Consider the following 15,446-nt stretch of genomic DNA (forward strand, 5'->3'; position numbering starts at 1 on the left):
TGGTCCTAGGATTCTGCAGTCCCCAGTGCTCTCCTGAGACCCCTTCGCCATCCTCGTCCTCCTGGGGCTGGGCCTTGCTACTACCCAGGCCTCCCCTTGATAGTCACTGCCCCAGGGAGGTCCCTGAGCCCCAGACTGAAGGAGGTGACCAGCCCTGTCTTTGTGATACCCCCATGTCCTTCTGTCCAAATTCTATCCCATTGGCTGTGCCTGCCAGGGTGTGTTTGCATTCCTGATCTCACTGGAATGTGAGCTCTTCCTGGACGAGGAGTATCTCTATTCTATCCCTGTGACTGTGGAGGGAGGTGAGGAGGAAAGAGAAAATCAAAGAGGGATAACCAGAGAGACAGAGTGAACTAGGGAGTATAAGGGAGGAAAAGAGAGGGTAAAGTAGAGCTTGGGGGACAGTTGGGTCCAATGGAATTGGAAAGACACAATAAGAGTGAAAGAGAGTAACTTGGGCAGGAAGCAGTGGGATAAATGAAAATAAACAAAAAGGGGATCAGCAGAGAGATGGAGGACAGAATAGGCCCAGGGGTTTTGACCAATAGTAACAAGGAAATAAAAGAAGACTAGATGTCCCCCCAAAAATAGGCTTTTAAGAGTAACTGTTTTCCATGTTTATGATCCAAAAACTCTAACGGCAACCGAAATTTTTGATTTGGCTGGTATTAGAACAGTGAGTACCTCATCCCACTACCACTTTCCCAAAAGGAGCACTTCAGAGCATAGAGATACATACTTATGGGGGCATGCCACGATTTTGTGCTTCTGCTTTAAAGGAATAAATGCTCGCTGTTCATGTGTTGAAGCCTGCAAGCCTGAAAAAGTCACAGGACGTGAACAGTTCTCAGCTACGTTTCTCTCTATCAGATGAGGAAACCTCAAGAATTAGCTGAACAACTGCTCTCACGGCAAGGCTGTAGGGAAACAAGAACATTTACACATTGCTGGTTGGAGCACACAATGATATAACCCCTACAGAGGGGAAAGTGGCAAGGCTACCAAAATTATAGGGCATTTCGCTTGGACTTAGCATTCCCACTTCTGGTAATCTAACATTTGCCTCTACAGCAGTCAGGAAAGGATTTGTGAAGAAGGTTATTCATCAAAGCATTGTCTGTACTAGCAGAAAACTGAAAGCTACCCTGTGTCCAGTAATGGTGGGCTAGTTATATAGCCAAACCTTGGCACACTAGGCCCCTCCAAAAAAGGAGGAGGAAGATACATATCCATGTGTTGATATGGAGAAATCTCCAGGATATTCTAAAGTGAGAGATGGAGAATGCAGAACAGTATATATAATACTGTTTTGTGTATAATATGTTTTGTGGAAGAAAGGGAAGGAAATGTGTATGGTATTTGTGTTTACATACAGAAACACAGTGTAAAAACAAAAAGTCATAGCAGGTGAGTGGGAACAGGGTGACTGGTGACTTATTATTTTATAACTTTTTATCGCTTCTTAACCTTTCAACTAGGTAAATGAATTATCAGATAAAAAAGTGAATTATCAGATCAAAAAAGTAAAAACTAGTAGAGCTGCAGGCTTTACCTCTTGAGAAATTTAAAGGAAATGGAATTTTCTCTGAAAGATTTACGTCCATTCTACAGTTCACTTTTTTATCTCAGTGTCGTTATTTTTAAGATTCTTTGAATCAGCATTTCAACAAATTGAAAAATTGTTGGGCTTAAGCTAATTTTATTCTTACGCAAAATACATTTTGAAGGAATAAAACAACTTTGGCAACAGATTCAACTGATTCCTTGATATATTCTCTTATTAGATATTTTAGTTCCCAACAGTTTAAATTGGCTTTTCTTTGACTTAACATTTTAAAATATGTAATTTCTCTACAACTTTTTTCAAGTATTGTTGTGTTTTTTTTTGAAAATCCACATATGACCTGTGAATATGAATATTTGCTAATATGTATAATGCCATGTAATGCATTTTTCACTGACTATATTGATATTCCTAAATAATCGAGAGTGTTCATAAGATGGTTTTGGATTTAGAGGAAGTGAAATATGAGACCTCATAGAGGAATTGAGGGTTCAAGTTCCTGGAATGGGACGTCAACTTATGCAATTCATCTCCCAGACAAGTGAGAGGCTGGGATGCTTGGAAGGGAACTATGACCCACGCTGGGTCCAGGGGTGGAGCTGTACTTGTCCACGGGGCTACATTGTATGGAGCCAAGGGAGAGAATGCAGACAGCCTCTTATGGACGAAATAATATAGAAACCAGGCAGACCATAAGTCAAATGTCAACCCCAAAGGACTAGAAAGAAAGGAAAATCAATAGAAAATAGGAGGAAGTCAGATACAGAGAGACTTGGACATGAGAGCTGGTACTAAGTACAACTTAGGAGGTGCTGCTGCTCTTTATAGGGAATCCTCCAATTTATACCTGGTTGGGAGGGAGTTACTAGGGTTACTAATCTGATATGGACATAAGTAAAACTTTCATAAAAATCCACTTGTTGGGGCATAGCGGTTAAGTGTGTGCGCTCTGCTCCGGCGGCCTGGGGCTCGGATCCCGGGTGCGCACCGACACACCGCTTGTCAAGCCATGCTGTGGTGGCGTCCCATGTAAAGTAGATGGGCACGGATGTTAGCCCAGGGCCAGTCTTCCTCAGCAAAAAAAGAGGAGGATTGGCAACAGATGTTAGCTCAGGGCTAATCTTCTTCACGAAAAAAAAAATCCGCTTGTTATCTTATATATTAATAATGAGTATAGCTTCCATTTATTGAGGCACTTTACATGAGTTATTTCATTTCATTTTGAAACAATCCTGAAGTAGGCATTAAAGCTTTTTATATATGAGGAAACTGAGGTTCTAAAAGGTTAAACAACTTTCCCAAGATCATACATATGTTAATTGAACAAATATTTAATGAGCACCTCTCTCAGCATTACCTTCTAGGCTCTAGGAACATGGTGGTGAATGAGCTAGACACAGTGTCTTCTCTCATGAAGCTTACATTCTAATAGGAGAAAGGAGACGGATAATTCACAAATAAGTAATGATAAAATATCAAGTGAAAAAAATTCTAATTGCCATGTGAAGTGATTGAGGTGCTACTTTGAATCAGGTAGTCAGAGAAGGCCTTCTAAGGCAGTGACCCTTAACTTGAGAATGGGATGACCAGAAGGAATCAGCAACAAAAAGGTGTGCAGGTGAAGCATTTCACAGACAGCAAGTGGTATCCTTTGTTTCAAGTTTAGCCTTGTTTGAATCTAACTTCATGCTCTTTCTAGTGAAATTCATGTTTGATTTAATCAGATATAGTAAATTAAGGGTGCTAACACTAAACCAAACTTCTGCAAATGAGTATACAATTATTCTGAGTAACAGTGAAGGGACAAATTAGATAAGAGTAAATACCAAATAGAGTAAACCATAAATGGCTGAACCATAAAAATATTTGATCATCTTGTTAAAATTTGCATAACAATTTTATATTTAATTTTTTTTTTAACTTTTGTGTGTGTGTGTGTGTGTGTGTGTGAGGAAGACCAGCCCTGAGCTAACATCCAATGCCGATCTTCCTCTTTTTGCTGAGGAAGATTGGCCCTGGGCTAACATCCATGCCCATCTTCCTCCACTTTAAATTTTTTATTTATTTATTTATTTTTCCTCCAAAGCCCCAGTAGATAGTTGTATGTCATAGTTGCACGTCCTTCTAATTGCTGTATGTGGGACGCGGCCTCAGCACGGCCGGAGAAGCGGTGCGTCAGTGCGCGCCCGAGATCCGAACCCGGGCCGCCAGCATCAGAGTGCGAGCGCTTAACCACTAAGCCACGGGGCCGGCCCTATATTTAATTTTTAAAAGAATTTTAACTTTGACCAATGCTGCTTATAAAACTATATGACATGACTTGTAATGTTAATTCTTTGGTTCTGTATTTCCTTCCAAGGTCAGTTTGATCCCATGGAAAAGTGGTTTGACAACGAAGCCCATGGAGGTTTGTATGGTATCTATATGAACCAAGACGGCCTTCCTGGATGTTCTCTTATACAGGGATTTACCATTTGGACATGCTGGGATTATGGAATTTATTTTCAGGTAAACTGATTCAAGATGGTGATTATTTATTTTCTTTCATGATTGTATTTTGTACTGTGTAATCTACACGTTGTATTACAGACCACAGAGAGTGTGTATATCTATAACGTGACCTTGGTTGACAATGGAATGGCCATTTCTTCAATGATTTACACGCCAGCTGCTGTATCTCACAAAATTTCCAGTAAAACAGTGCAAATTAAGGTAAGAAATGAAGATAGCCACACGAAGGAGGAACAACTCTAAGAAGGGTAAAATTATTGAAGGACCAATACAAATGATCTCTTTGATTTCTAGCCCTGGCTAGTCCAAACCTCCTGTCTTTGCTCTCATTGCCTTCTACCAGGAAGCTCTCCATCCTTCTCTCTCCTCCCCTCTTCCCTCACCTCTTCTAGGTTATCACCTGCTAATTTTGCCACAGTTAGTTAAATTTACATTCCCTCTGTGAAGTCTTTCCTGGACCAGCTTAGGTAGTATTGACACTCCTCCTTGTTCCTACTGTTCCCTGGACATATTTCTATCACAGAAACATAACATGTCATTATATAAAATTATTTACATGCCTGTCTTCCCCCTCCCACTTTGAGTGTCATTCCATGCAGGGCAGAAATCACATCTTTTTCATCTTGGTTTAATGAATGATGCACTTCTCAAACTTACAGGTTGTATTTTGCTACAGTGGAATTCAGTGTTATCCATTACTGTTTTCCTTTAGGAAAAGCTATTATTAAAGCTTTACTATTTGAATCTTTTTTAACAGAGCTCATTAATCATTGGAAGTACCCCTGAATTTAATTGCTCTGATGTCCTAACTAATGATGATCCCAATATTGAACTTTCTGCTGCCCATCGGAGTTCTAGACCTCCATCAGGTGAAAATTTCAGATCTCTAATTTTGGTGTTCATCTGAGTGCATATTCAAATTTCATTAACTTTCTTCTTTTTATAAAAGGTGGGAGAAGTGGGATTTGCTGGCCTACTTTTGCTTCAGCACATAACATGGCACCCCGGAAACCCCATGCAGGGATCATGAGTTACAACGCCATCAGTGGCCTTTTGGACGTCTCAGGCAAGTTTAAACATAGTCTTTGGCACATCTACTCAATTAAGTTCTATAAAGAATACGTAGAGTATAACTATTCATGTAACATTGTTAGTAAAAAATAATGATTTAAATGAATTTGTATATGAATCTGCTCAATATGACAGGCAAAGAAATCAGACATCAGAGTCAATTTCAAGAATGCCTCCCTGGCAAAATTCAAATATATTAAAGAATTGACATTTAATTTTCCTTCTAAAACAACAGAAAAAACACTGGTATGGTGATTTAATATTAATTGGTTTCTATAAACTGTAAAAGCCCTTTCATATAAGTAGCGTTGTGTATATATATTTTTTTTATTGTGGTAACATTGGTTTATAACATTATATAAATTACAGGTATTCATCATTATATTTCAATTTCTGTGTGGATTACATCGTTTACCACCCAAAGACTAATTACAATCCATCACGGCACACGTGTGCCTAATCACCCCTTTTGCCTCCCTCCCTCCCCGCTTCCCCTCTGGTAACCACCAGTCCAATCTCTGTCTCTATGTGATTGATTATTGTTGTTTTTATCTTCTATTTATGAGTGAGATCATACGGTATTTGACTTTCTCCCTCTGACTTACTTTGCTTAGCATAATACCCTCAAGTTCCATCCATGTTGTCATAAATGGCCAGATTTCATCACTTTTTATGGCTGAGTAGTATTCCACTGTATACCACATCTTCTTTATCCATTCCTCCCCTTGATGGGCACCTAGGTTGCTTCCAAGTCTTGGCTATTGTGAATAACGCTGCAATGAACATAGGGTGCATGTATCTTTATACATTGGTGTTTTCATGTTCTTTGATATGGTGATTTAAATATTAATTAGTTTCTATAAATTGTAAAAGCCCTTTTGTATAAGTAGAGTTATATATTATTATCCTTTTTTACAAGTGAAGAAATTTAACCTCGTATAACTTACGGGCTCATATAATCTTGCCGAAATCCCACTGCTATTGGCAGCGTTAGGATTAGAATCAAGATCTTCTGACTTGAAATCCACTGTTCTTTCACCGAACCAGGCTGCCTGCTTAAAAATGTAAAATAATTATATATAAATTAATGTATGAACATATCAATTATCTTCATTTTGCCCATTAAATACATTGTTGCATTCTCTGTTTCAGTTTACCAAGTCTCCCTTTCATGATAATTTTAACCAGAGTCTCCTAGAAGAAAGTGATTTAATAAATAGACATCTAAGTTTTGACATATTATTTCTCACAACTTTAAGTCTCAGAAATGCACTGAGTTACTTGTAATGATGATACCCTTGCCAAAAATTATTTAACATGATATATAAGTTTTAGTTGAACATATATTGTTCAATAAATTAAAAATATGTTCTGGAATATTATAAATATCATATAGGAATTAAAATATCCTTATGAAATAGAACCTTATAAATAAAAATATCTTGAAGAAACACAAATAACTGTTCTTCTTTTATAAGACATAGTTGTAAAAGATAATATATAAATCATGGTTGTCTTTGGCTGGGTTCACTAGAAGCAGAGCCTTAGATGAGGATTTCTGTGCAAGTGTTTTCTTGAAGAAATGCTCTCAGGAGAAAGGGATGGAAGCAGAATAGGACGAGGGAAATTGCTAAGCCAGGATGTGGTATAAGCTGGAGAAGAGCTTCACTTGATCCCACTGGGAGCTCTGGAATATAAATTGCCACCGAGTTGATCTCACATTTGAGGTAAGTGGTGGCAATTTGTACCCCCAAGTGAGTGAATACATCTGCCTCTGCAGGGAGGGTCTTTACTTTCCTGGGTGACGTGACTCCTGTTTGTCCAAGGCTGATTCTCTGGAAAAGATGGCCCCTCTGATCTGTTAGCAGTCAGTAGTCACAGAGGTGGGAGATGGGTGCGCCAGCTTGTCTCCACTTCAGTCCTTTCCATGACCCACTCAGATCCACTTGCTTCGTTCCTTCAGTTAGTTGTATTAAGTTTGTTCCACCAAGACATGATTTCTCCAGGATCCTGGATGGTCACAATTTCTGGGAAAAGTTATCAAAAGAAGGTTAGTGGTCACACTGCCACAGCCGGTCCCAAGACCATGAATGATACTCATCATCTCCCTTCTCCATCACCCTTTCTAAATTTCCCTCCTCCTTGGCTAGCACTTCTGCTAGTCAAGATGGCTTGCTTCACCCACACCCTCATCTCTGTTGTAAATAAGCCCAGGTTACTGTTCCCTTATTAGGCCATGATTGCTGTACTTGCTCATCTACGGTCCACACTGGGCATGAGCCCCAGTGGGTCATGTGAGTGCAGACATAGTCCTCCCTGCCTCTGTTATGTAGTAGTAGCCCTTCCTCTGCATGGTGATCAGGCTCCATTACCCATGACGAATGGTAAATGCTGACAAGGAATCCAAAGAACCATGAGGTAACCATAGCTTTATGTTTACTGGGTTTCTTACTATGTTTCATGGTAGAATCACTCTCACTTTGGGAACCATGACCCCCAGACTCATAGAACCTACAATTATAGGATTGGAAACACAAATTTCCCAAGTGGGTTTCTAGAGGTGTTGGTGAACAAAGTTATTCCTCCTCCCAGCCCTTGCTACCAGTGCTCATACTATATTTGGGGAATTCAGCACCATATAATAGCTGTTGGTTTTAGGTGAGTAACACATTCTTGCACATTGTCATCTCCAAAGCTGGCACCTCAGCTGTGCCAGACTCTTCCACCAGTCTGTTAGGCTGACAGTTTCCAGATGCTGCATAGGGGGTTGTCATGTGCACACTGCCAAACCTCTTTTGCCAAAAGTGTGTTCTTTGGTCCAGGTGATGGTATGCAGGATCTCATGCAGTTAGACCACTCTGTGAGCCCTAGGATGGTGGTGCTGACTGAGTCTCTGTAAGCAGCAAAGGAAAACCCATACCAGGAATACAAATTAATCCCAAGCAGGATAAGTTATTACCCTTTCCAGGGTGGAAGAAATTTGATTCAATTGACTGGTTTCCTGAGGAATGGTAGTGTACTGGAAACTCAGATTTGGTCTCTGTGGCTGGCAAGTCAGGTCAGATATTATGCCTTGGAAAGAAGGAGCCCATGCTCTTGGGCCCATGTATATACTCCATCTCCACCCCAAGGCTGCTACGTTCCTAAACCTAATACACAAGAATTTGAGTGGTAAAGGACAGAGATTAGAAGACAACTACTGGCCATGTCATCCTGTTCATTTGTTTCTTTAGTGCTTCTTCTGTAGTGGATGCTCTTTGGTGATCATTAACATGTCCTTTGTGTTCATTCCCATAGTCCCGGCCACATGCTTTCCTCCCAGGCTTCCTTTTACCTAATCATACAGTCTCGTTCCTTCCTGGCCCCTGACCAACCAGCTAAGTCATTTACCACTTCCCGTAGTCCATGTTTAGCCTTACCTCAGACCACTTCTCTCTTCACACAAAGTAGATCACCCTGTGCGCTACTCAAATTTCTATCCATTAGTATAATCTGCCCACACCACCACTCTTTCAAGGCCATCACTAGCTGGAGTTGAAATGCATTGGCATTACAATCATGCACCACATAACAACATTTTGGTCAATGATGGACCACATATACGACGGTAGTCCCATAAGATTAGTACCATATAGCCTAGGTGTGTAGCAGGCTATACCATTTAGGTTTGTGTAAGTACACTCTATGATGTTCACACAACAACAAAATCACCTTATGATGCATTTCTCAGAACATATCATGTAAGTGACAGATGACTGTATATAACAGATTCATTCCTATATGTCCATTTTTCAGAGCCTTTTGGCCCCTTCTTCCACAGTCTGCCATGGAAATTCTCACAATTCTACTTCATTTAATGTGTACCATCATCTTTTCCAAGCTTAGAAAAGCCGTGCCAGCAACATGAAGAATACCCCCATCCATGTTGGCACACTCTCCCTTATCCAGCTTATATTCTGTCCCCCTTGATCCAACACCATCACGATTTACTCCCAGACATATTCTCCTGATTCCTGCCAATATTCCTGCCTGACGGGAGAAGTTCTAGGCCAGCTATGGGATGAGAGGGATTATACATCAAAGGAGCCATGGGACACGTTCCTGTATCATCATTCCCTCTCATCCCATAGCAGGTCTAGAAATTACCCAGTCAGGCCGTGTCGAGCTTGACCCTAGTTATTGCTCTGTTTGCTGGAAGGGGAGATGGGGACAGATCCTGAGAAGGGCAGGATTTACCTTGTAAGACACTTGCCTCTTTTGAGGTCTCTGCATGATTTCAAACAAGTAAGGCAGGAGAGCTATCTTCTAATAGGGGTAAAGTGGACCACTTTTTCAGATCCAGGGCATTCAAAGGGAATCCGAGATTTCAAGGTTCAAGTGCATTTTCCCATATATCCCCCTCCTAACTCAGGGTCCCACTCCTCTTCTATCATGGCCCTGTCTTTGATGTAGGAGACTTGCCAGGGCTGAGAATTCAACTTTCTATGAATGTGCTGCTAGTTTCATGATTAGGTCCTGAGGTTTGCCTTGAATTTGTGACTGATCATTATAGCTTGTATTTTCTCTCTTCAAAGCATCAATGATGGTCAACCATAGTCACCTACTTCTAGTTTCTTTGTGGCTGCTCTTTCCTCTGTATCACTTCAATGCCAAAGTCACTGTATAAGATTAAGTGCACACACTCTGCTGCTGGCAGCCCGGGTTCAGATCCCAGGCACGCACTGAGGCACCACTTGTCAGGCCATGCTGTGGCGGCATCCCATATAAAGTGGAGGAAGATAGGCACAGATGTTAGCCCAGGGCCAGTCTTCCTCAGCAAAAAGAGGAGGATTGCCATGGATGTTAGCTCAGGGCTGATCTTCCTCACAAAAAAAAAAAAAAAGTTACTAAATAAGCCAGAGCATCTCCTTCCACTTAGATGCCTTCCCAGTTCACCACAGGTGAAAGTCTTAACAATTGCACTATTACAGCATGCTGGGGACTCTCAGTACTCCAGCTACCACCAGTATTGGGTCCTCATTCCCATATAGTCAGTAAATGATCTAACTTCATTATTGCATCATTACAGTGTGTATCTTAGGACCACTTCTGGTACCAGCTGTCTAGGTCAGGTAGTCTAGAAATAGAGGCAGAGATGGGAATCTTGTGCAAGTGGTTCGTTGAAGGTGAGTTCTCATGAGAAAGGGAGTGAGGGAAGTAGAATAGGGCAGAGGAAGTTGCTAAGGCAGGATATGGCCTCAGCTGGAGTCTAGCTCCTGCTTGATACCTCAGGGAGCTATGGAGCATAAGTTGCACCCCTTAGTTTCCCCACCTTGAGGCAAGAAGGCCTTCTGTATCCCTCGTCAGTGAGGCATGGCTACTCCTTTGGTGGTGGTGTTGAGGAGGGCATAGTCTCCCAGGAGAGGGAGTTGTCAAGTGGTCAAGGTCAATTCTCCAGAGAAGGAGGCAGCTATGAATGGTTAGCAGCCAACACTTATAGGAGCTAGAGATGGGTACACTGGACCAGTAAAGGAAAGCTGCACAGGATACAAACAGCATCTGCCACTGTGGTATTTTATTACTACTCATTTACAGGCTCGTATTCATGCATATACAGTATCTTAGGAGAAAGTGTAATCAAGGAGGGTAGTAGATACCACATACTGATTTTAAGAATTTTTGGAGTCACATTTTGCTTTTTTCTGTTTTGAGTTATTGCATTTTAAGTACAAAGGAGATTAAGTTTTCAGATATAGTCAGTTTTATCTTTTGGCCACACAATATGTGCAATAAAGCCAAGAGAATAACAGTGTTTCGGTTAGCCTTTGCTGCCTATCAAACCATCCCCCAAATTTAGAGCCCTTAAACAGCCATTCATTAGCTCATGATTCTGTGGATCGGCAATTTGGGCTTTATTCAGCTGGGTAGTTCTTCTGCCGGTCTCACCTAGGATTATTTCTTAGGCTGCCATCACTTTACAGGATGGCTAGGGGCTGGTTAGTCAAGGATAGTGTCACTTCCATGTCTGGTGGTTGGTGCTGGCCATTGGTTGGGGTAATGGGAGGACTGAGCCACATGTGTCCTAGGCTAATTCACATGCTGGAAGTCATGGAATTTCCCAAGAACACCGAGAGAGAGAGAGCCCTAATATGCAAGCACTTTTCAGATCTGTTTGTACCACAATAGCTCTTGTCCCATTGTCCAAAGCAAATCACAGAGAAAATACACCAAGCCCAGAGAAAATATGGGAGAGGCCTACTCAATGGTGTTGATATAGGGAGGCAACAATCTACGACAAATAGTGGTGGACTTATGTGCCACATAAGGTGAAAGCTCCATGTTCAATGCAGTGTTAATTGATGTGTTTGGTGGAATGTGTATGAAATGAAACTGATTTTATCACTTTCTCTATAGAAAATAATTATTTTTCTATCATTTATGTTTTAGATTCAACATTTGTTGGATTTAAAAATGTTTGTTCAGGTGAAACTAATGTGGTATTCATTACTAACCCTTTAAATGAGGATTTACAGCATCCAATCCATGTGAAGAACATACAGCTGGTTGATACTATGGAACAATCAAAAATATTTATACATAGGCCTGATGTAAGGTAAAATATATGAAAACTCAGTCTTTTCATCCTTGTCGTGATAGTTTTCCATAATTTTCTTCCCCTGCCATAGATCTGAGAAAGTTTCTATATTAAGATAACTGTTCATTTGTATAAAATTTTAATTAACATTATGAAAATTAAGACTATTTAATATATCTGTGTTTTCAGTTAAGTTGAAGAAGCTGGGCCTTAATATGTATGTTTTCTTATACTATTTTTTTTGTGATAAAATAATACCATCATTAATCATAAAAGAGACGGGGTCAGAAGTGTGTTGTATATTAATATCTCTCCATTAATAGTCATTCAGAGTAAGAGACATTTTTATAATTTCTTCCCTTTTCCTTATCTCTTTTGTTTCCTGTTACTTCTCAAATATCTTATCACATCCCACCCAACATGTAGCTGGAAATTAAGTGTCAGTCATTATAATCACCGTGACTGAGAAAATGTAGAAACTTAGAACAGTGATTTTTCAATCACAAAGGTCAGGCCGGCCCTGTGGCTTAGCTGTTAAGTGCGCGCGCTCTGCTGCTAGTGGCCCGGGGTTCGGATCCCTGGCGCGCACCAACGCACCGCTTCTCCGGCCATGCTGAGGTCACGTCCCACATACAGCAACTAGAATGATGTGCAGCTATGATGTACAACCATCTACTGGGGCTTTAGGGGGAAAAAATAAATAAATAAATAAAATTATCAATCACAAAGGTCAGTTGGTGTCAGAATATTTCGAGAAGCTGAACCACTTAGATTCTAAGTCTTGAAAGAATATAGCCAATAACTGCTGCTCCTTCTAAGAGGCGCAGACCAGGAATTTAGATGTAAGACAGTATTGGAGGAAAGAACTTTTCTACCAGAGATCTTTGATAGTTTTCAGTATAAGGAGAAGACAAGGAATAATCTTGTTTGATTAGATAGACGTCTCTTATAGAAATGCAGTGTTTCATAAATAGTTTGATTTTATCTGATTTTGTTTTGATGCCAACTCCACACCTCCTCATTTAACTGTTAGTTGTTGAACTGCAGTGTTTTTTGCCTCAGTAGAGCCTCTCCCCACTAGAAATTTATTAGCTCCTATTTAGTTATCATTGAATCTTTCAGATTTGATATATAATTTTAATATCTAGGTCATGAAGAAAATATTACACTTTGAGATATAATGTCCTTGAGTTCTGTGCTTGTGTGGGATGCTGTTGGTGCTCTCTCAGATCCCTTTTACTAGCCTGTTCACCAGTCCTCAAATTTTTTAAATGTTAGCTAATAATAACCTATTTTCCAGAAAATTGCTCTTAGTCAAACGGGAATAGCTTTGGGAGGTTAAAGCCCTCCTTACCATCATTTCCTTGCAGTCCATGGAAAATGACTAATTTATACAGGAGTACAAAAGGCCAGCTTCCTTGTCTCAATGTGGGAACAAATCTGGGTGTAATTCGTGATCCAGGAGTTCCCATGGGTCCAGATCAAAGCTAGACTACAGACCATTGTCATCTCCCTTTTCTTTCCCTTGTCCTATCTGACTTTCTCCTTCCCTTTTGAGAGGATTCCCTCAATAACTCGCTTGTACAAAAATCCACTTCTCAGGTTCTGTTTCTTTGGAACTTGAAGTAAAACAGAACCATAAGTAAGCCATAATATAAGAGTGCCACTGGGCACTCACAGACTTGCTCACAAAAGCACTCTGCACAGGGGCCAGCCCGGTGGTGTAGTGGTTAAGTTCAGCACGCTCCACTTCAGCAGCCTGGGTCCGCAGGCTCGGATCCCGAGTGCAGACATACACCACTCATCAAGCCGTGCTATGGCGGCGTCCCACATACAAAATGGAGGAAGATGGACATGGATGTTAGCTCAGGGCCACTCTTCCTCAAGCAGAAAGAGGAAGATTGGCAACAGGTGTTAGCTCAAGCCAATCTTCCTCACAAAAAAGAAAAAGCACTTTGCATATACTTGAACACAAAGAACACATGAACTATAGAAATATGTATTCAAATCATCTCCAAAACGAATATAGTATAGTAAGGGATACTTATAGCTTCATGTCTCCCTTATAGCAAAAAGGGAGAGAGATGCTAGATATTATCTAATAGATCTGAGCTTTCCACTATTATTTGTTGCTATAACTCTGGAATAAATTATATTTCCCCATACTATGTATCATGATACAGTAGAAATATACTGTATACCATATATACTATACAATGTATAGTACATTGCAAATTATGCAGCTGTTTTATTATTATAACCAGTTAACAATCAACACTCCAGGTGGCTCAAGATGAAGGCAGACTACCATCTATGGTTTAACTGCATGATGAATTTATAGTATTTCATCTCTTACAGTTTAGGTATCTACAGAATGGTTACTAAAATATGTACCATAAAAATCATAATCCAAGTATATCTGTTTGTATATACATAGGCAAGTGTATAAGAATATATATTAATCTCCAATTGGTGAAGAGCCTAAAAGCTTGAGATAAGAAGGTGAAGGGGACTAAATTTTTATAAAGCATTTAGATTATTTTATAGTAAGCATATAATACTTTTATAATTTTTAAAGACCCATAAAAAAAGAGAAGGAAGGGAAAAAATATAAAGACTTCCCTGCCAACACAGGGATTTTTTTACGTCCTGCAAAACAGAGTAACTAACTGTTCACCTGCTCTACAGGGCCATATTAGTATATTGTGAGCAATGCACAAATTTGAAATCTATCATTCAACAAAATATGGAATAGCGAAATGAAATTCTAATTCAAATCCCACAGGTATAACTTGTCCTTTTGAAATGTTAATGAATTCATAATAATAGACCAAATCAACACAATGGAAAACAGACCTCATTACAATGCTAATTACATATACTACTTGGTCCTGCTTTGAATCTTTTAAGAAATGATAAGATTCAATCGATCAATTCTTTTTGGTTACTCTCTTATCAAATACTCTAGAAATAGGGGAAGGATACTAAATCTAAATATTCATATGTTTTGTCTTTTCTCCACAGTAAGGTGAATCCATCTGATTGTGTAGACATGGTTTGTGATGCCAAAAGAAAATCTTTTCTTAGAGATATGGATGGTTCCTTTCTGGGGAAGTCTGGTTCGGTGATACCTCAAGCAGAATATGAATGGAATGGAAATAGCCAATTTGGAATTGGAGACTACAGAATTCCTAAGGTGATGCTCACGTTCCCAAATGGAAGTAGAATTCCTGTCACTGAGAAAGCACCTTATAAAGGTTCGTTGGCTCTTATTCTGTTTGTCCTCAAGTTCATGAAACTTCTATTTTTTCTTATTTTTATTTTTAAAATATTTTTTTAATAATTTATGTACTCAATCTTTTATTTTTAATGATTGATGTACTCAATCAGTAACTTATATTTTCTGTTTATTAATCTTACATAACAAGAAAAAGTACATGGATGCTCTTGCAAAGAGATTCCTTTTCATTGCTAAAATGTATATACCTGTGTTTCTAGGAATTATTAGAGATTCAACCTGTAAATACATTCCAGAATGGCAGAGCTATCGGTGCTTTGGGATGGAATATGCAATGATGGTTTTGGAAAGCCTGGATTCTGACACAGAAACTCGCAGACTCTCACCAGTGGCTATAGTGAGCAATGGTTATGTTGATCTCATTAATGGTAGGTGTTCAATGTAAACAACTAGACTTACTCAAAGCATTCACTCTTTATTACATG

At 39.7% G+C, this 15,446-nt stretch overlaps 1 protein-coding gene across 1 annotated transcript in view; it reads left to right on the plus strand.

Annotated features, from left to right (window-relative positions):
- PKHD1L1 (PKHD1 like 1) overlaps window positions 1-15,446 on the plus strand; it is a 166,194-nt gene that overhangs the window by 116,827 nt on the left and 33,921 nt on the right. Inside the window, 7 exon segments of the mRNA XM_058564477.1 lie at window positions 3,927-4,075; window positions 4,157-4,279; window positions 4,836-4,947; window positions 5,028-5,144; window positions 11,576-11,741; window positions 14,748-14,980; window positions 15,222-15,389. Of these exon segments, the coding sequence (XP_058420460.1) occupies window positions 3,927-4,075; window positions 4,157-4,279; window positions 4,836-4,947; window positions 5,028-5,144; window positions 11,576-11,741; window positions 14,748-14,980; window positions 15,222-15,389 (1,068 nt within the window).

Source organism: Diceros bicornis, chromosome 21, assembly GCF_020826845.1.
Source record: "Diceros bicornis minor isolate mBicDic1 chromosome 21, mDicBic1.mat.cur, whole genome shotgun sequence".
In the NCBI taxonomy this organism is placed as follows: Eukaryota; Metazoa; Chordata; class Mammalia; order Perissodactyla; family Rhinocerotidae; genus Diceros; species Diceros bicornis.